Source organism: Xiphias gladius, chromosome 15, assembly GCF_016859285.1.
Source record: "Xiphias gladius isolate SHS-SW01 ecotype Sanya breed wild chromosome 15, ASM1685928v1, whole genome shotgun sequence".
NCBI classification, from domain to species: Eukaryota; Metazoa; Chordata; class Actinopteri; order Istiophoriformes; family Xiphiidae; genus Xiphias; species Xiphias gladius.
In genome coordinates, this window is record NC_053414.1 from 2,538,647 (window position 1) to 2,560,850 (window position 22,204).

Consider the following 22,204-nt stretch of genomic DNA (forward strand, 5'->3'; position numbering starts at 1 on the left):
TTACATCAGCTTGCAGTCTGCTTCCTCTTCTCCTCTTTTATCGGGACATTTCTGCTTTTAAAGAAACCGTCCGTCCATATGTATGAAATACGACGTGTGATCACCAACAGAACCAGGACCTGCTCCTCAAAACCTTTCCCTACAGCAGCTACAGGTCAACGACCTCGGCGTGTGAGTGTTTCTCGAACAGGAGGAGACTCTTCCTCCTACAGAGAGCACAGAGACACCGAAGAACCGAATGATAATAACCAGAACCCAGGATAAAGAGGCTGAGTGAATGTGGTGCTGAAGGTGTGGAGGTGGATCGGTGTGTCAGAGGAGACTCCGTAGAAGGACAGAGTGCCGGCAGGACAGTCCACATACACCGCTACTCTGTGAGAGACCGAGGAGGCGACGTCTTTCCTCCTGTTGTTGTGACAGGCAGAGTAACCATTATCATCAGAGCACCTCAGACTCCAGGACTGATCGTTCACTCCGAACCTGCAGTCATAACCGTCTCCTCTCCTTATGATTCCTCTGTAACTGACCGATATATTAACCTCTCCTGTCCACTCCACCTCCCAGTAACAGCGACCAGTCAGACCAGTTCTACACAGCAGCTGAGACCAGTGGTCAAATCTCTCTGGATGGTCAGGATACGACTGATCCTCCTCCACATGTGTCACCGTCCTGTTGTTGTCGGACAGTTTGAGGAACCTGTTTACTGTGTCTGTGTCCAGTGTGAGATCACACAAATCTGACGGAGAGAACAAGACACGAGACAGCTGCGGTTTATCATCTGACACATCTGGCGGGTTTTCGTTCTTGCTTTATTATCTTACTGGTAATTAAACAACGCAGATTCACAAGATTTTGATTTCAAGGGGACACATTATGCTTTTAGTTATTTTCTCTCATTTATATACTGTTGTGATGTCGGAGGTCCATGTTAAACACGTCAGCCAAAGTTTCAAAACTTGAGGGGAACATAAGTAGAAAGACGACTTCACAGTCCACGGACTATTGAAAAATATCATCTCCTTTCACAAAAGTTCTATTTGATTACACTGTTTAAACAGGTGATATGAACAACTTACTTGATTTCATGGACGTAGAATGATCAAAAAACCTGCTTCATTTAACATCCGGCGAATTAAACATTATCTGCTTCATTTGTCATGAAATAAGGAGGGAACAGGCCACAGCTGAGCATGAAACTGACTGTCAACTGTCCAATTACTTTTGAGCCTCTGAAAATTAGGGAGCATGTATAAAAACAGCTGTAATTCCTAAACAGTTAATGTGATATTTTTGTTAAAACCCTCGAATTACAGCTGAAAGTCGACGCTTCAGTCACATCTTGACCGTTTTGTTTCAGATCCATTGTGGTGGTGAACGGAGGCAAAGTCAGGGAAATCCCGTCACTGTCCAAATACTTATGGACCTGACAGCATATAAATGGTGACATTTACCTGAGTAAATGCCGTAGTGTGTAATCTTGGTTGCTGATGTTGTTCATTTCTCCCCAGTTTAAGATCAGACTCTTGTGACTCTTGAGAAGTCTGCGGTTTAGAAGTGGTTACTGGTGATTCACGGTAGAACTGAGCTACAATCGGTTATCTGAGTTTAGACGCCGGCCTCGGGGCTGATGCCTAAGACCTGAAAATACAGCTGTCTGTGTTTGGAGTTGGTGGATGGTACCTGCTGGGAGCTGACCAATCAGAGCATACTGGGCTTGTCGGGAGGGGGGCCTTAAAAAGACAGGTGCTAAAACAGACTGTTTCATACTGCGGGTGAAAAGAGGGGCTGCAGAAATGGACAGTATGAGAAACACCATGTGTTTTATGAAGATCAGATCATGTAAACATTTTTTAACAGACCACTGAAATAAAAAACAGGAACCTGGAAATGAGCATAATTTGTCCCCTTAAATCAACTTTAACGTTCGCTGCCGACATGGAAAAAAAACAACAGGTCCGTGAATTTCGCTGCAGTTGTGTAGGGTGAGCACACACACTTACACTTCCTCAGACCAGGTTTCAGCCTCTGCTCTCCACCATGTCCCATCCTGGAGGAGGAAACAAAGTCAGAATGAACCTTCAGAGGCTTCTTCATCAATCATCTTCATAAACACTCACTCAGATCCACCATTAAGACGAAACAGTTGCATTAATGAAATACATTTCATGCACAGACTCAATATAACTTCACAATAAATGTTCAAAGTAAAACAATAAAATTGAAAAAGATAAATGTGTCAGACAAGAATGAAACAAATAAATCAGGACAATAAGATACTGAAAGATAAGAAAGGTAAACATAGAATTTATAGTCCATCCATCCATCCATCCATTTTCTGCCGCTTATCGATGTCGGGTCGCTCATGGCAGCAGGCCAAACAACTTAGTGCAGACGTCCCCCTCCCCAGCAATGTTTTCCAGCTCCTCCTGGGGGGTCCTGGGGTTTTCCCAGGCCAGATGCAATGTATATTCCCTCCATAGTTTTCTGGATCTACCCTGGGATCTTCTACCAGTTTGACGTGCCCAGAAAACCTACAATGGAGGGCATCCAGGAGGCATCCTGATCCGATGCCTGAACCACCTCAACTGGCTGCTTCCGACGCAACCTTTGATCAGATTGATCTGTATATTGCGAGCACAGAAGCTGCAGTGTTTGGCCAAGTGAAAAGTCTGACAAAAATATGTAGTGTGAGTTAAAAGCATGTGTATAAAAGTAATAAAAATTCACAGTATCTGCAAGAATTTAGTGATATGGGTAACCTTTCCACGTGTACAAGATGCCACTACTGCAAGCGTCAACGAGGATCTCAAAATGAAGGAATGAAACGAAATCAAGAATGAACTTTTAACTTTTAAGTGAACATAGACGTGATGTCCTCAACTACTAAAGATAATGTAATACGATCTAAAGTTCCAGAGCAGCTACTAAACGGACCTTGAGGTGAAACAGTTTCGTCAACTGCTGTTTCTGAAGTCAAAAATTAACTTTGATAAGTTTGCATTGTGGTTTATAAGCTGAACAAAAATTCCCATCAGTTAATTACTGTTATCAGCTTTGCTGCTGGTACAGACTGTGAACCAACAGTCCTCAGCTTGTCAGTGTGACAGAGAAACAGTTTGTGAGCTCTTGTTGTCTGTTCGCACCTGAGAATATCCAGTCTCCAGTGTGGATCTCCCAGTCCAGCAGACAGCAGCTTCTGTTCTGAGTCTCCTGGATGATTGTAGCTCAGGTCCAGTTCTCTCAGGTGGGACGGGTTGGATTTCAGAGCTGAGGCCAAAGAAGTACACCCTTTTTTTGTGATCAGACAGCCTGACAGCCTGGAGAAACACACACACACACACACACACACACACACACAGATCGATCAGTCATTTATTTGTGAAAGGATATGCTTTGTCAGTGCATATTCCCCTTATTAAAATGAGCTCAATGTAAAATTTTATCATCAGTGCGCTGCTTTGAAATTCGTTGTTACAGTCAAATAACAACAGAACCATTTCACAGATACACTTCCATTTAATCAAAAGTATCGATCCCCGCTGACACTGAGACACAAATGTGAGACACGCTTCACGCTGGGACCCCCTGCATTCGGTTACGAGTCCATCTTTTTTCCTCTAGTGTGCCTAGTGAGGCATCATCTCCACAGACAGTTGTTTAAATCACAATGGCATCTGTAGTGACTAATCAAGGTTCCCAGTATCAATATTTACTGTCCTGTTTCACTGTAAGCAGATTCCTGTCGCCTGCTACAGTGGACGAGGAGATAAAATGATTCATCGATAAATAATAACAATGCTGATCTCTTCCTGTGGAGCTTAAATGAAAACTTGGTCAGTAAATGTCTGAAATCCACCAGTCTGAAGACAGTCTGGCCGTCTGCTGCTCTCTGAGCATCATCTCAGGAGCTGCTGACAGAGCTGCTTGTGACGACGAGACGGTCAAACGGGGGTCGTGTAAGAATGATCAGTTAGTGTGAAGTCCCTGATAAAAATTGGCTAAATGCAAACTTTTTTCACCAGTCCAATAACAGCAGAACCCGTCATTGGCAAAGTAGCTTGACTTAAATCTGCGTTAATTGGTTTCTGACCATTCAGTGTCAGTACAACAAGCTGTAAAACACCACCTCATGAAGTTGATATTGAAAATGTCTTAGCAGGCAGTTGCCTACTTCTGCGGTGACCTGCCAAAACTAGCACGGCGGAGAAGAACAAAACTCAGTGGCAGGGTCTGTGGAAATACTGGATTTATAAGTTGGCCTCGCTCAAGGTAAAAATGTCTTTATCATTCGGGCAGACAGCAGATATCTGTGAGATCACAAGATTACCTTTGAGGATGCAGCAAGCTGTGCCCATGTGTCAAACAAAGTTTAAATGGTCATCTGTTCAACAGAAGCTGAATCCTGACCTGAGAATCTCCAGGGTACAGAGGGGACTCTCCAGTCCAGCAGACAGCAGCTCCACTCCCGAATCCCGCAGGTCATTGTTACTCAGGTCCAGCTCTCTCAGACTTGAGGACTGGGAGCTGAGGACTGAGGCCAGAGCTACACAGCTTCCCTCTGAGAGGCTACAGCCACTCAGGCTGAAGGAGAGTTAATGATAAGAAGATTTTAGTTGTGTGTGATTTCATTTAATTTTTTTAAGGGAAATGAGATTAAAAACATTAGTTGTTACATCAAAAGATTTTAGTCACATTTCAGATCACAATAATTTACACAAATAAATGTTGGTTATCAGTAAGAACCAGATTGTTCAATTATTTTGAATGGCTGCATTCCACGTAGAAATGAATGCACACTGAAAAGACTATTTCATAGAATTTGTAATTACAATGTCAGCTAACTGAGGATTTCATTATCTGGGAACAAAAGAGCACATGTGATACAATTAGTATCTACAGTTATCAGAGCACCTACAGAGCTTTGGTGGAGGCTTTGACCACTGGCAGCAGCCTCAGAAGAGCCTCCTCTGAAGCAGAGTATTTCTTCAGGTCAAACACGTCCAGATCTTTTTCCGATGACAGTAAGATGAAGACCAGAGCTGACCACTGAGTAGGAGAGAGTTCATCCGTGGAGAGACTTCCTGAACTCAGGGACTGTTGGATCTGCTCCACTAGGGAACCATCATTCAGCTCATTCAGACAGTGGAACAGATTGATGCTTCTCTCTGGAGACATATTTTCACTGATCTTCTTCTTAATGTACTTGACTGTTTTCTGATTGGTCTGTGAGGTACTGTCTGTGTTTTTTAGCAGGACTTGTAGTTTATCTTGATTGTTGGGCAGTGAGAGACCCAGGAGGAAGCGAAGGAACAAGTCCAGGTGTCCATTCGGACTTTGTAGCGCCTTTTCAATAGCAATCCTGTGGATCTTTGTTGTAGAGGGTGTCTTTAACAGCAGTCGTAAGTGTTGGAGTGACAGTCGTGGCAACGGCATCACATTTTTGTTGTTGTTAATGAGTGACTTCTCCACATAAACAGCAGCCAGAAACTCTTGAATGCTTAGATGCACAAAGCTGAACATCTTGTCTTTCTCTTTCCTTCCACGTTCTCCTTTAAAGATCTCTGTGAACACTCCTGAGCACACTGAGGCTTCACTGAAATCGATGCCACTCTCTTTCAGATCTTTCTCGTAGAAGATCAAGTTGCCCTTTTCTAGCTGCCGAAAAGCCAGTTTTGCCAATGACTTAATGTAATGAATGCACTTTTCTGGGCCATACTTCTCCTTTGTCCGATCAATTTGAAACACCAGGAATTCTGTGTACATCTCAGTCAGGGTCTTGGGCAGCTCTCCTCCCCCTCTGGGTTTCAATAAATCCTCCAGAACTGTAGCAGTGATCCAGCAGAAGACTGGGATGTGGCACATGATGTGGAGGCTTCGTGATGTCTTGATGTGGGAGATGATCCTACTGGCCTGCTCCTCATCTCTGAATCTCCTCCTGAAGTACTCCTCCTTCTGCGGGTCAGTGAACCCTCTGACCTCCGTCACCATGTCAACACACTCAGGACGGATTCGATTGGCTGCTGCAGGGCGAGTGGTTATCCAGATGCGAGCAGAGCGTAGCAGTTTCCCATTGATGAGTTTCCTCAGCAGGACATCTACTTTAGATGACTTTGTAACATCCGTAGAGCGAATATGATCGACATTAAGGTCCAGATGAAGGCGGCTCTCATCCAGTCCATCAAAGACAAACAGAAGTTTGAATTTGCTCTTGTCATAGTTGGTGTTTCCTGATGACTGCAGCTCTTTAAAGATGTAATTAAGAGCTTCCTCTTTGATGTCTATAGTTTCAGGGATACATTCATGAATCAGCTCTGCCAAACGAAACTTTTCTCCTTTCAGTGAATTCAGATTACGGAAGGTGAAGGGAAAAATGAGATGCACATCTTGATTGGTTCTTTTTTCAGCCCAGTCCAACACAAACTTGTGCACGAAATATGTTTTTCCAATTCCTGCGATTCCATTGGTCAGCACTGTTCTTATGGGTCTGTATTGTCCAGAGGGGTGTTTGAACATGTCACTGGGTTTAACTGGCTTTTCTGTTTCAGCTGGCTTCCCTGCCTTCTCAATCTGTCTGACCTCATGCTCTGCATTGATGTGTACGTCACCCCCAGCTGTGACGTACAGCTCTGTGTAGATATCAACCAGACGCTGCTTATCCTCTGACCACCCTTCTTGTTCACACATAAACTTGTCCTGGAAGTTTGATTGAAGCATCTGTTGGTAATATTTGATGGGGTATGGCTCTGGTACTCGAAACATCACATCTGTGTCAAACATGAAGATAAAAAGGCAGAGTATGAGGTGTATGTCTACGGATGCCTCTTTTCTTGCGAGAAGAAAAAAGATTTTTCCTTGAATGTGCATAACATTCTAGCAATCATATCCTGATATTTAGGTGCAGAGGTGCTTGTAAACAGCAACTAGCCACCTCCGTTGTTTCCAGTTTAAGGACAGCAGCCCTGCAGCGGTGTCAAGAACAGAGAGGGCTGCTGCCCTTCTCACACCCTACATGTTCAGCCGGTTGCTGCTGTCATTTGAGTTGACCATTGCTGAACTTTTCTAGCTAGCCATTGCATTTTAGCATGTAACTATGGCCATGCGCAAGACAGCTAGAGCAGCAGTAGTTCATTTCACTGGAGTCGGAAGATAAGGAATTATGTTACACCAGCATAGAAGAATATCATTTTAAAAAATGGACTTGGAGGATCCTCAGCTTGAAAGTGAACCAATATGGACTAATGCACAATGTTAATAATTGTTTTTTCATGATTTGATTCTGTCTCAGTACAAGAGGAAAGCTAATTATGAGCTCTCACAACCGCTATACCGAAGGTCGCACATTTAATAAACAACAAGTTCAAGCTGAGAACTGGATGCCTTCAAATTCAGCGAAGATAAACTGGGCTGAAGTTGTTGAAAAAAAGAAGTTTGTAAATTTATTTTTTGACCAAAAAAATTTCAAATGTGGAACAAGAGAGCCAATACATCAGTGCATGTGGTGGAAAAGTCTACAGTGCTCTACCGGACTTGTGAGCTGGGAGACTTTCGTTTGAGTTGCTACAGGCTTTAAGTGGTCATTTCAGATCAAAGCCCAGTATTATTTGCCATTGTTTTAAATTTCATTGCGGAGGCTCACATGAAATTGAGTTTGGCACTTGTGAAGACATGAGATGAGACTGACTGAAACGTAGCACAAACAATTCATTCAGACCGTTTGCTATCTGAGGCAGCGAATGAGCTTACACTGACAGAGGAAGTTGAGTTGGAGACATCTATGGAAACAGCAGCGATGGACGCACCTGATGTCCCGCTGACTGCTGGTTTAACCATTCAGTATATCACATCTCTCACAAGTGGGGTCCCTCAGCCAGGAAATGTTGTGGCAAGCAGAAGAGACACACCGGGGGGGAAAAGCGCAGAGCAACACATGCTAGGTGATGAGGAAGAGCAAGTGTCGTGTGTCGTACAACTTGGTGGAGGACACGTTGATTCTAGGATGGACACTGGTGCAGGTATGACGGTTTGAATGAGAGCACATAGAGGAACAGGGAAAAGGGGGCACTCCATGGCACAAGAATAAGACATATAATAATAATAAGATATACTGTATATCTACAGTAGAGATAAAGTAGGGATGCTTCCAAAGACGTATCATTTCACCAGTAACGGCATGACAAATTGTGCCATTGTACCAGATCACAAACCGATGCTGGGCTCCCTGGGGGAGAATAAAGGCATCCTACGACTAGCAGCTGCCTTAATGTAAAGATGGGGATCAATTCTGGCAGGTTCTGGGTAACTCCTGGAATATAAGGAGAGCTCAAAACATGGTCGCGCAGATACACCGAGCAGAGTCCCACTGACAGTCAGGCCCATAAACACTCAATGTGAACGGGAGATAGTAATGCCCATTGGGCCCATGAGTGGCACACATCTCCAGGTGAAGCAAAGACAGGACTGGACTGACTGTGAATATGTACTACCTGGAGGACTCAAGTGAATACTGCAGGGCACCCGACAGGACCCAGACATGCAGCAAAATTGATCCACAAATACAACAACTGATGATTGAGGTACTTCATGGGGCCCAAGAATTAAGGCACTGGGACAATGAGATTCAATGTCATTCATGTCAAAACAACCAAGCCATTCCAACAGCAGCACCGTTACAGCCTTGAAACAAAGTTGTCTAGGCCCCGTAGACCACCGCTGGAGCCACACCTGCCGAGATGCAAATGAACTGGAAGATAAGGACCCAGTCGGACCTGATGAATCCTTCACTAACTGGGAAGCTTGAATGGAACCAGGCCAAACCAAAACAGCCTCATGACGGCCGCTTCCAGTACAACAAGATAAGAGCCCCCCTGGAGTCTCATCTCCGTAGAACCCAAGAAACCCTGAGCCAACAGTGATGAAGTTTTGAACAGCTGCTGCAGTAGAGGCTAACGCTGCCTGTGATTCTATTACTTACTAACTCTTAAACTTACTGACACACAATCTTTAAACTCAAAAACTACATTTTGTCGTTGAAGGCTTCCATACCTACCACAGAATACGGCAGCTTTACCTTCAGTCTGAGGAAGAGGAGCCTGAGTCTGAGAGTAGGAAGGTCCTCTGTTCTCTGAAGCCTCCCCAACATCACTGACATCCACTGACAGAGGGAGAGAGATTATGTGTGTTAAATCCTCCACATACTATTGTTAATATTGATTTATTATTTATTATTTGGCTGATCAGTGCTTGTTATGGGTTCTTGCTTTTCATTTGCATCTTGCTTTTATGTTTACGTGTGTGTGGCAGTCTTTAGACATTTCTTAAGTTTTAATGGGGCAACCCGTTTTAGTAAACCACTAGTTGAAAACCAGCTGGTAGTTACTAAGAACCTCCAGGGACTTAATGATCAAACGGGACCCAGACATGCAGAATAATTGATCCAACTATGCTGTACTGATGGATTTATAAATAGGTGGTGCAACACCAGCAGTCCTGGACTTTTTTACGTTGTTGAGTGTTCTGGGGGTAATTTTACATTTACTTCACATTTTGCAGGCTGCATATCCGGTGTGAAGGTTTCAGGCAGCGTTGGACACGATCTAGACTCACATTTCTTTTTATGCGGGAATCTTTTCCCAGTGGATTCCTCGAAGGTATGTGTGAATAGAGGGATGGGTCAGGGGTCCAGGAGCCGGGGGGGATACTGGGAATGATCAGGTTTTGACAGCCATGTGGGTTTTCTGATAAATATGAACTAATATTCAAACTACTATTTAATGTTTGAGTAGTAGGTAACTTTTGCCCCAGCATTTTCTTCCACCTAAAACCACCACTGGTGTTCTTCTCTTCTGTGACTGACCTTCTGGTCCCGAGCTGCTGTCAGACAAACTCTGCACCAGGTCATTCCTGTTGATCTTCTCTAGAACCTTCCTGGTCACCTCCACAGCTCCAGGAAGTCTGTACGTCTGCACCAGCAGATCCACTGTGTCCCACTTGTTTGTCATCTGCAGTCGGCCCTTTTTGATGGTTTGGAAGCCTTGTAGGCTGTCAGGCTGCTGCAGGACCCACTTGAATTTATGGAATTCCTCATCTCCCAAATCTTCCAGCGTGTTGAGGAGGTCCTCTGGTGTCATCATGGCTCCCTGATAAAGTCAGAGAATATTGTCAGCAGTTATGTCACAGTTATGTTGTTGCTTTCTGCTTTTCGCAGTCATTTATTTACTTAAAAACTAACCAATCTCCTCTTATAACCAGGCATAAAATGGTTCTCATAAATGATTCAGAAGCAAAGACCCGAGGACTTGTAGATTTTCTCCCTGTGCCACCTGGTGATGATGATGATTTTTTTTAATTTTTTTTTTTTTTTTTTTTTTTTGCGAAGTTTTTGTCTGTGTCTGTGTGTGTGTGTGTGGTGTGTTTTTTATTATATTTATTTTATATTATTACTTTTAAGTCTGTCTTCTGTGCTTCTTGCAGGGGCCACGACCGACACCACTCAGAGCGGCTGGGGGGTCGGGCTTGCTGAAGGACACTAACAACATGGAGGGAGGGAGGAGAAGAAATCACACCACCAGCTGAGATTATTAGCTGACCACCCACCTGATGATGATCTGATCCTCCTGTTTATTTTTACATATCATATAAGTAACTGGTGATGTGGAGGCGAAGCCCCCCCAGCATTCGTGATTTGATTCATAAGTGCTGAAGAATACTGACACTATTGACGCTGAGACCTTTTCGGAGATGCAGTAAACCTGAGTACTCTGTGCTCAGGAGTCTTTAAATCAGACCCGCAAGATCCTCTCCTTCTCTTCTTCTGGTCTGTTGACAGACATTAATTTTTGTTTGTGATTTGAGTTTCACATCTATGCCCTCACACACTCCAGACCCCTCACACGGACAATGCAGCACTACTGACCTGCTCACATACATTATTTGTCTTTCCTACATTCAGTTGAAACATTGTGCATTATTGAAGAACTATGTGCGGTCTCCCTCGTTTGTCACTTTCCAGCCGGGTGATGACAGCAGCTTTCTCATTTAAAAAAGGGTGACTGCATTAATTTGGAATCATGTCAGAGTCTCCTACCTGTACTAGAAAAATAAAATCAGTCATTTACTGACGTTTCTGCAGCAACGTCTTCGTCTTGTGTTGTTGGAGTTAACGTCGTGATTATCCGATCAGCTTTCCTTGCTCCTGTCCTCCTCCCTTTTTATTTATAGTTTTGTTTATCGATGGGTCCATAGGGCAGCAATGGGTCACGCTCAGTGAATTTTCAAGGTGCCCTCCCCCAGACCAACAACGGGTCATTACAATTGGAACGAATGTTTGAATTTTGAATAAACAATGACAGCTCTACTGCTCTGCTCTACTAACACCGGTCTCTGGGTGATGGGACACCAACTGTTCACTACGCATTTTGTCTCGCAAAGCTAAATATGAATTAATTAAATCCAAAATCCACCCAAACATCTGTTATTGTCCTGGTGCTGCACCGTGCCATCGCAGTTCTGTCAACCTGACGTTAGGAACTAAAGTTCTTACTAGAATCCAGGAAAATAAGAACCCTGATTCTTATGTGAATCACTTTTTCCTCCCACCTATAAAAAACATTCATGGGTCCCACATGACGAGTCCCCTAGGGCCACCATAAGGTCAACATTATAATGTGTCCATTACTCACAGGGCTGTTGGCACGGCCATAGACTCTCAGTATTGTTTCCTAATTAACAGAGTTCACAGAAACAGGAGCCGGCCTTTCCCTCTCCGAAGTCTTGCTGGTTGCCAACTCTCCCGCAGACTGGAACGGTTGAATCTGTGGAGTCTTTGTGGTCCAACGATCAGCTACGAAGAGCTGAGAGAAACATCACGGAGAGTGGTGAACGCCTCTACACTTACAGAAACAGGAAGTAAATTTCCACATTTCCTCATGCAAAAGCAGAAGAACATGACTGGTTTACAGTAGACCAGTGTGTCGTATAACTACATCCATGAAATGTGGTCACGACCCCAGCTGCTCTGGAGAATTTCACACGTTGAAGTTTGTCTCCGCATCCTGTTACTTCGACAGGAAAACAGCGGAGTCGGATCTGTGAGGGTCTGAATGGTACAGTTGGGTATTAAAGGAGATCAATATCCTGTTGTGTCGGTGACACTGAAAAAAATTGATATATTTGACCAATATTTCCGGATAGTTTTCTAATGTTTGATGAGATATCTGGCTACATTAAAAAAAACTATATATTTTATCAGTAATTTCGGATATTTTTCTAGTGTTTGATGAGATATCTGGCTACATTAAAAAAATCGATATATTTGACCAATTATTTCGGATATTTTTCTAGTGTTTGATGAGATATCTGGCTACATTTAAAAAAATCTATATATTTTATCAATAATTTCGGATATTTTTCTAATGTTTGATGAGATATCTGGCTACATTTAACAAATCTATATATTTTATCAATAATTTCGGATATTTTTCTAATGTTTGATGAGATATCTGGCTACATTAAAAAAAATCTATATATTTTATCAATAATTTCCGGATATTTTTCTAATGTTTGATGAGATATCTGGCTACATTTAACAAATCTATATATTTTATCAATTATTTCGGATATTTTTCTAGTGTTTGATGAGATATCTGGCTACATTAAAAAAAATCTATATATTTTATCAGTAATTTCGGATATTTTTCTAGTGTTTGATGAGATATCTGGCTACATTAAAAAAAATCTATATATTTTATCAATAATTTCCAGATATTTTTCTAGTGTTTGATGAGATATCTGGCTAGATTAAAAAAAATCTATATATTTGACCAATTATTTCGGATATTTTTCTCATGTTTGATGAGATATCTGGCTACATTTAACAAATCTATATATTTTATCAGTAATTTCGGATATTTTTCTAGTGTTTGATGAGATATCTGGCTACATTTAACAAATCTATATATTTTATCAGTAATTTCGGATATTTTTCTAGTGTTTGATGAGATATCTGGCTACATTAAAAAAATCTATATATTTTACCAATTATTTCGGATATTTTTCTAATGTTTGATGAGATATCTGGCTACATTAAAAAAATCTATATATTTTATCAATTATTTCGGATATTTTTCTAATGTTTGATGAGATATCTGGCTACATTTAACAAATCTATATATTTTATCAATTATTTCGGATATTTTTCTAATGTTTGATGAGATATCTGGCTACATTTAACAAATCTATATATTTTATCAGTAATTTCGGATATTTTTCTAGTGTTTGATGAGATATCTGGCTACATTTAACAAATCTATATATTTTATCAATAATTTCGGATATTTTTCTAATGTTTGATGAGATATCTGGCTACATTTAACAAATCTATATATTTTATCAGTAATTTCGGATATTTTTCTAATGTTTGATGGCTACATGTTTTATTAAACCGCAGTGTGAGCGGGGGTCGCTGCCCCGGAGCCGGCCCGCCTCGCGGTGCATGCTGGGAGACTGAGGCAGAGCAGCAGTGGCAGCAGCAGCGGGAGGCTGACTCAACCTTTACTTCTGCTTTACTTCCAGCCGTTCTACCCTGTGCAGCCGGCTCCATCTGACAATCTGCGGACAGTACTTGCTTTAACCGAGTCATGGACATCAGTGGACGACATCTCACGGTTAGTTCAACTGTTTCTGTCGGTAACGGAGTCACCGGCTGTCAAACCGAGCCGGACGCTGAGGATAAGCTAAAGATAAAGCTAAAGCTAAATTAGACTAAACGGTTGTTGTCAGTGTTAGCTAGCTGCGCAGTTAGCTCAGGTGGTGACTTCTCCCTCACTTGTATCTGGATCTTAAAGTGTTTTAAGCCTTTTTATATCTGGGATGACTGTGTATTTTTGTAGTTTAACAGTGGAACAGACTTGGTAAAGTGGCAGCAAACTGATGAGACATTAACAGCCAACATCGCTCAAAGCAACACGGTGAATTCGGCTTTTCCACACAAGCTAACCGAGCTAAGCTCAGTTAGCTACCGTTACACCCCATCTCAGAGAAGTGTCTCGGCCTTGTAGATTAATTAGCTGCCCTCTTTTTAACACCAACCTAGCTGGTAGTCTCATGCCACATTAATCCTACTTGATTCGTTTTGTATTCCGCATCACAGCGCCACTCAGCTAACCGTAGTTTTAGCGAGCCAGTTAGCCTGCTAAGCCAGAGGCTAAATGATTTAGTTCCATTAGCCTTGCCTCCTAGCTTCGCTGAACCACCAACGTCAGACAGGTGAGATAAAGGTGTGAAACTTCACGCGCTTGGCCGCTGAGCTTGAGAAGACGAGGGGTCAGAGAAGCGGTAATTTAACAGTTTGTGTTACAGCTGCTGTCACTCAACAGTCAGTCTCATGGTGTGTTATTCCGGGTCAGCACGGTCCGGGTGTGAACCCCCTGCCCCTGGGTATTTTAAGAGTCAACAACGCGAGTACACGTTTCACTCACCTGCCGCTGCTCCTTCAGGGAGGCGTCATTCAATTCAAATACACTTCATTTTTACATCACACTTTGTTTTACGGGATTGTAAGTTCCTAATAACTTCACAGGAAGGTTCCTGAAAGAACTGTTCTAGTAAATATGTTCTAATTACACAGTAGATGCTAATTTGGTACACTTCCAAAAACAGGCAAGTCAGGTCAACTTTATTTATACAACCCAACACCTTCTGTCCTTAGAGCCTCTAATCAGAGAAGGAATCCCTCCCCAAAAAAGTTTACCAGGGTAAAATGGAAGAAAGATCAGGAAGAGCAACAGGGCAGGACAGACACACGGAAATGTAGTGTGTAGAAAACAGAAGAACACAGTGGATTTACAGTACAGGCGGTCAGGATGACAACATTATAGATGGATTGTAAACATACACTCGGTGTCCAGTTTATTAGGAACACCAGCTCAAACTGAGTCGGTCTGATCCAGCACTCCGGTGATAAATCCTCCTTCATGGAGCTTCAGTTTGTGTCGAAACTGTCAGAGACACAGGTGAGGTGTTGACTCACCTGGAGGATCATTCTGGAGGATGTAGTTTATGGTGCCGTTGAACTGCACTGCATTATGTCGACAGGTGTTCCTATTACTTTGTCCACCCAATTCAGATCAGTGAGGGTTGGCTAAACAACAGACTCACCTCTTGGTATAACCCAACAGAGTTCAACAGCAGCACAGACTACATCCTCCACAGTGATCGACAGCTGAATCAATACGTCTCTGAAAGAGTTTCAACACAAACTGAGCTTTACAGCCGTAATGAAGGAGGATTACCACATGACTGTTGGATATTGGAAACTGACAACTGAGTGTGTATGAAAGTAGGGCTTCAACGACTTATTTTCGATTAATTTTCATTATGAACTAATCTCTTGATTATTTCATTTATTCCATTAAACATTTCAAATGTAAAAAAAACCCAAACAAAAGCCAGTCACTTTTTCCAGAGCTCGAAGCGACGTCTTCAGATTGCATTTTCTGTCTGACCGACAATCCAAAACCCACAGATATTGAGTGTACAGTGATAATAAAACACAGAAAAGTAGCATATCCTCCAAAATAAGGAGCTGGAGCCAGAGAATGTTTTGTGTTTGTGCTTAATATCTGACTTAAATGATTAATTGATGATAGAGATAGTAACTGATTTATGTTCTGGTGACTGACTGATTAAATTTGTTCACAGAGCAGCACAAACTTCAGTAAAGCTTTCAGTAATAAATGAACGATGACCCCTATAGTTCTTGCTACGAATCCTTTAAGAAGTTATTAGGAAATACCCATTAAACCCACTGGACCCACTTCAAAAAAGAATTACTAGATTTTTGCTTCGAAAAATGCTTTGCAAGTTACAGAACTGAAGTAAAATATTAGAACCTTTTCTGAGAATATTGAGCAAACCTGGAAGACATGGCCTTCATCCTCTAAGACTCTTTTATCCTGTAAAACAAAAACTCGCTACAGGAAATAATTCTGCACTGAAGGCAACAGTTGTTCAGGATTACGGACAATGTCTTTGTAAAAACAGAAGTTTTACTTCCGTTTATTTTTGATGAAAACAGTGTTTGTTGTTTTTTTTTTTTTTTCTGTGATTGTATTGTGATCATCAGATGTGAAACAATGGTCGAATTAAGAGGCTCAGCAGTGGAGCAGACAGACCAGTGCAAACACAAAGATCGGGCTATTGGAGCTCATCCAGGAACTTTACAGGAGGAAACAGGTTACAAGGACATATTCGCATTTTTTTCTTTGTTTTTCTTCTTTTAAATTTTTTTACAAGGATGTGATAACGTTTGTGTTTGCATTTTGGATATGGCGTTTTTGGCGGTCGAAACCGTGTAACTGGCCTGGCTAAGAGTTCAGTAGAGAGGGAATATTGCAGATGTAAAACCAGAATAAAGCCAAGATGACTTAAAATGTCGACGAGGCACGGTTCATTTTTAGAGGCTCCATCGACAGGCAGTGTTTGTCTGCCACATGTTGCCCCGAGGTTATTCATTGTGTAAATATCACATGAATTGAAGAGTTTAAACAGACCTTGTTGGATCAGAAGATGCAGACTGAGAAATACAGACTGTGAGTCATCGTGTTGTGTTCTCACTGACACGTTGTTTGCTCCGTCTTAATTTTACATATCACAGCACTGGTTTCTCATTACTACTTTATTACTGTCAGTTTGACACCAGTCTGTCCTCTGTTAGTGCTTTAGTAATTCAATTTCTGCTTTGGTTCAAACCACTCATCAAACTAATTGGTCCTGGTGCGTCTCTGAGTGCTGCCCTCATTTACTACTAGTGTTTATGGAGCCAGAATGGGGCTTAATCACACGTGTGTTTAAAAACATATCCACTGTGGCAGATTATTTGTTTCTGATCATGTCTTTTCTCGCCGTCTCAGGTGTAGCCAGGAGGATTCGTTGATTGCCAGAGAATCATGGAGCCAGATGTGATCCGCATGTACTCCTCCTCCCCGCCGCCAATGGAGGACGGTGCAGAGGAAGAGGAGGACGAGTTCGGAGACTTCGGCACCTTCTCTGGCGTCCCAAACAGCATCAGCTTCACAGACTTCGACACACCGACCACTTTTAACCAGACCCAAGCTTTGACCGCCACCTCCCCACCGGAGCTCATTAACAACAGAAGGGCGATAGGATTCAGCCACAGCTCCTCTAATGGCACCCACAGCCCCAGTAATGAGCTGGCTAAGGCTAATGGCGTCCTGCCAGCGAGCCACCTGGGCAGCAGCCCCTCAGAAAGAACTGAGATGAAAAGGGTCCTCACCAGCTCCCTGGATTTCTCGGTGAGCGACACGGCTGGCGACGAGCTCGCCGATTGCAACCGTGGAGGCACAGAGGTGCTGACAAATGGGTTTGTAACTTTTGACGTTCAGGGAAGCCCTTCCTCGCAGAATTCTGTCCACTCTCATGTAAAAGGATTGTCCACCGAGGACATGGGCGGCGTCCCTGTCTGCAACCCAGAGGACGATTTTGCAGACTTTGCTGCTTTTTCCAATGCTGAAGGACACCTTAGCCAGACGGCAAAAGAGGACGTGGACAATCCCACGGGGGGTAGCTGGCCGGCGGAGAATTCCTGCCACGACGAGCGCTGTAATATAGAGCAGGGAACGACTTCAGAGGACAATGTCAGGGACCCAAACAGAACTGGACCCGACACATGTGGCTCCGATTCCATATCTGTTCCCACTGAGGCCCCGGACAGCTCGTGCGACACGGACTGGGGCTCTCGCACAGATGCTGGCACTCAACAAAGGGATGTAGCCTTTGCAGAGGAGCACTCCGCCGCGGAGGCAGTTTGCACTAACAAACCCTTAACTCTGAACGGGGTGGATGTAGCCGACAGGGACGAATCCAAAGATGACGGGAGATGCGGTGAAAACGACCGCTCACCTGACGCAGCTGCAGACAGTGAGGCGGCACAGTCGGACGGGAAGGGGAATGAGACTGAGACCGAGACGGAGACGGAGACGTCTTTCGGCCGACCGCTGTCGACGGACGCTCTAGAGGAGTACGGTGACATGAGCACCACAGGCTCGGTGCCCTCTCCGCCCCTGCAAGGGGATACCGCTACGCCCGCCGACCACAGCCAGCTGGCAGAGGACGACGAGGACGAGGACTTTGGGGACTTTGGAGACGCCGGGTCGTTTGGCGGTCAGGGCTTTGCCGATTTTGAGCAGCTGGAGGTCCAGCAGGAGGAGAGCCGTGTGACCTGCTCTGCTCCTGCCCAGGCAGCTACAAACACTGAGGGGGATGACGGCTTGACTTCCCCTCCCCCAATTCAACACACAAATGGAAAATGAGGGACAGGATGAGGGAGGTGCACAGACTTCTTCCCTGTCAGTTTTGGGAACTTCAGCTCCGCTGCTGCTGGAGGCACAAGAAGAAGGTGAGGCGGAGGCAGGGGCGCGCAGAGCAGCAGCAGCAGCAGCAGGCAGCAGAGGAGGGGTCCCGGCGGCGGGCCTTGCGGACAGGCGTCGCTCTCCTCCTGCGGACGACAGGGAGGAGGAGGAGGAGGAGGCGGAAGAAGAAGCGGGGGAGGAGTGGCATGAAAGTGAACCTCCTGCAGTCAGCGAGGACACCGGCAGGACAGACAGAGAGGCGGTAAGCACTGTGGGAAACAAACTGGTCAGACTGGGAAACTTCATGGCTGCAGAGTTGATCAGCCATGAATTCCTACCATGATATAACCTATGTTCTTTTATTATGTAGAACTCTACAGAACAGACCCTGTTGAGACTGCGGAAGACCATTTGTGAAATGTGGACATAAAAAATGGCAAAAGGTGGAGGGATCAGTTCATTGAAATTTCAGGGCAAAATGTTTCTCTCACTTATAGTGGAGTCTATGATTTTGGTATTATTTGCCCACCAACTATTTCTTTGGTAGAAAGTAGTTCCAATGGAAACTCATCACAATGAAGTAACAATGAAACTCCATGTTGGGGTAGAGGTAGAAATCTGAGACAGATACCTGAGAACCTGGACAAATAAAACCAAAACTCTGTATGGATCAATACCGCTCCAGGTTTGAAAAGACTCTTTAAGATGTAGATAAAATAACATCTACAGAAAATAAAAGTCAGTGGCATAAATAGCATTAAAAAAACAGTGAGTTAGATTAGGTTTCAAAGAATGATCTACAGACTTTGGTTTTTACAGCCCATTGGAACTTTTCACATGCGTGGCCAATAGACAGTAAGGAATTATTCCACAGAAATGCTGAAGATCTTTGAGGTGTGTCTCCACCCCTGACTTTGTCCACCAGAAAGCACTGACAGTTATTTCTTATTTTTACACCGTAAAATGTCCTACCGCTTACATGTCCTCGTCACAATTCTTTAAATGTCAAACTCAGGGGAAAATTATAAAAAAATCTTTGTTTTATTTTATGTGTTTATAATAAAAAAAATAACGGCGTCAATATTAGGATTATTATATCTCAGAAATTAATTATGATTTAAGTTGGAACTTTGCAGCTTTCAAAGCCACCAACAAAAAAAACTCATAACAACCTGACCAGTAGTCAGTTTTTGGGGCCTGTGTTTGAGAATTTAAAAAATCCAACTAGAAGGGCGCTCGGAAGTCTGATGTATGTTGTTCGACATTAGTCTTGGCGGCGGTCTGCACTCTACTGAGAAAAGAAGTCAAATTCATAGTAAATGATCCAGATCTGCTCCAAAATGGGTTCTTCCCTGGCCCACGATCCATCCCTCCACCAAGTTCAGTGCAAATCGGTTCAGTAGGTTTTGTGTAACCCTGCTGACAAACAAGCAAACCAACAAACAGACACGGGTGAAAACAGAACCTCCTTGGCGGAGGTAATAACAGTGTGTTGGCTGACACATAACAGAAACATATGGTTTTTGATACGATCACTTAACTTTGATAATTACAAACCAAAAGAGGAAGTTGGTTTTCACTTATAAATCAGTTGTGCGTCCTGTTTCTTCATACTCAGCTGAGTCACAGCCTGTACAACAACTTCCACTGTTTGTATTAAACATGAAAGGACCCATTAATGTGGTTGACCTCCTGATTTGGTGAAGTGGAAGAGAGAATAAACTCTGCCCAGAGGAAAAACAAGTCAGTCTGTCAGGTGTCCTGAAGTGATATGATCCATGAAGAGGACATCTGCTGTCTGTGCAGATGGATAGGTGTGGAGGAACAGTGACACACACACACACACACGCGTGCGCACTCGCGCTGATGTTTACTCAGTGTAGAGAAACTCCTGCAGCCTCCGACCTCAGGAATGTGAACTGGTCAGGTGTTTGAACTGAGGTACATTCCGCTCAGATTAACACACACTTGTAGTGAATCTCTGCAGGTCCGACTTTACAGCTCAGTGAAGGATTCAATCACAGCTGTAACAGTAACGCTGAGACCTCCTGCTTCATGGCGCAGTGTTGACCAGTATAACCAATGCGACAGCCAGCGGGAAACTGGGTTTAAAGTGTGAAAGTGTCTGAGGTCACACTCGAACAGAAACTTTACAATCTCTTTCTTCCTTTTTGTGGGAGAATGGTGCACCAGAGCTCTCACTTCCTTTTTGAAATTTGAAATTTGGTTTGAACGTGAACCTGAAATCAGCTGTTTGAATTCAAAGTTTACAGTCGATAAGCAACACGCAACATTTGAAGCAGGTTTCCTGGCTGTCAAGCAGACGCAGGGCGCTCTTAGAAATGAACTATTGGCTTGACCTATAGAGAACTGAGGTGAAACTGGACCTTCAGAGTTCTGTTCCAGAAGTAAGAAAACCTTCAAATTCAAAATCCCACTGACATTTGTAACCACTCCAAAAACCAAAAATCCGGCCCTGAACGGAGCCTTTCTCAGCAGTGTGTCCCGTGGCTCCTTTCATACGCTCAGATAACCGTTCTGCAGGTTAAACGTCACGGCGAGTCGAGTGTTAATAACAGCAGAACAGAGAGGACCGTGCAGTGGAAGTTTTTAGACACCAGACATCACTCTAAAGCAGAGAGATGGACATCAGAGGAGAGCCTTGGTGAGTTTGATGGATGTGGATGAAACCAAGTTACGAGGATGAAGGTACCTGCGCTGCTGCGGTGCCGGTTTTTACGGGAGCTGTTAAACTCTTTTTCTTAGAGCTGCTGTTGTGGTGGCGCAGATTTGTCTCAATATATGGGAAGTAAACTCCGGGAACACACTTTATTTTTTCAGAAAGACTGAAGTGCTGAGTTACCGACACTGGTAGAACAGAGACTAGCCAGATCTGATCTGTCGATCTATCGGTGAAGTGAGCTAATCAAAAAAAAATGGAGGACACTAGTGAGCAGAGGCGTGCTGATCAGATAGTCAGGACAGTGAAGCCTGTGAGCAGCAAGGTGTGGAAGTATTAGGCCGGCAGGTCAGAACATCAGACTGGCTGCAGTTACTCGCTAAAATAACATTTAAAATGTCGTCTCCTGTTGTAGCAGTGAAGAACAAAAGCAGAAACGCGAAGAAGGCGACTGTCCATCCTCATCACGTCTAATTGTTTATTTTTGAAGCCTGCTCTAGCTGGTAATGCAACAGTGGTTTACTCCCAGTATTAAACTGTGCTAACTGGTGCATTTGTCACAGCCAGTCAACAGTGCTGCTGACCTCACAATGGCACCGTTTGAGCCATTTTGTAGGAGAGGAAATTGAATTGTTCTCCATTGTTTTGATGTTTCGCTGTGGCAAACCTTTCAAAAACGTTCTGGAAATGCAGAACGTGGACAGAACCCTGTTTGACGAGTAAACTGTTTTTATATTTATCCATGCGTCGACGTGTTCCTGGAAAACAGAGCGGTGTTCATCCACCTACCCTGCAGCCAATTTCACTCCCTCAGTAACACGAGCCTTTCACCCTCAGAACCAGCAGAGTTTTGTTTTTACTCGGAGCTACTGCACACTGCCAAAAGCTGAGAAGGTACAGGATGTAAGAAATTTAATAAATGAGCAGAGGTTAAAGAATCCACACATCTCTCTCTGTCGCCAGATCCTGTTTTGACGGTAGAGACAGCTGAGGCGTGGCCACATGTTGAAGGATTTCAAAATCATGAACATCATCTCAAAAACGCTGCTCTGTAAGAATGATGATCATTACAGATCGTATCCTGTCGCGTGCTCAGCCAAGGAATCTTTAAGACTTTTATTAATGTCGGCATCGTAAATCAAGATTCCTGAGAGTTTTG

The 22,204-nt window shown here is 43.5% G+C and overlaps 2 protein-coding genes across 3 annotated transcripts in view; one reads left to right on the forward strand and one right to left on the reverse strand.

Annotated features, from left to right (window-relative positions):
- On the reverse strand, positions 1–14,386 carry LOC120799614 (NLR family CARD domain-containing protein 3-like). 2 transcript variants are annotated; one of them, XM_040144837.1, is made up of 9 exons: positions 14,162–14,386; positions 11,679–11,849; positions 9,854–10,136; positions 9,068–9,151; positions 4,916–6,764; positions 4,408–4,581; positions 3,144–3,317; positions 2,001–2,047; positions 1–736 (listed from the first exon to the last, which is right to left on the reverse strand). In XM_040144837.1, the coding sequence occupies exons 3-9, from the start codon at positions 10,128–10,130 to the stop codon at positions 207–209; spliced, it is 3,135 nt and encodes a 1,044-aa protein (XP_040000771.1). In that variant the 5' UTR covers positions 10,131–10,136; positions 11,679–11,849; positions 14,162–14,386; the 3' UTR covers positions 1–206. The 2 variants fall into 2 exon arrangements, with proteins under 2 accessions (XP_040000771.1, XP_040000770.1); XM_040144836.1 differs by having other exon boundaries at positions 14,086–14,386.
- The window catches only part of LOC120799615 (aftiphilin-like), a 17,109-nt gene continuing 8,380 nt past the window's right edge, over positions 13,476–22,204 (forward strand). The window contains 4 exon segments of the mRNA XM_040144839.1: positions 13,476–13,661; positions 16,121–16,230; positions 16,908–18,389; positions 18,391–18,627. Coding sequence (XP_040000773.1) covers positions 16,944–18,389; positions 18,391–18,627 — 1,683 coding nt within the window. The 5' untranslated portion in view covers positions 13,476–13,661; positions 16,121–16,230; positions 16,908–16,943.

Coding starts and splice junctions, on each gene's coding strand:
- LOC120799614 (XM_040144837.1), bottom strand. CDS start 10,130: ATGATGACACCAGAGGACCTCCTCAACACGCTGGAAGATTTGGGAGAT. Junction 9,152..9,853: donor CAGCAGCTCGGGACCAGAAG/GTCAGTCACAGA, acceptor TCCCTCTGTCAG/TGGATGTCAGTGATGTTGGG. Junction 737..2,000: donor GAAACCTGGTCTGAGGAAGT/GTAAGTGTGTGT, acceptor TCTCTCCGTCAG/ATTTGTGTGATCTCACACTG.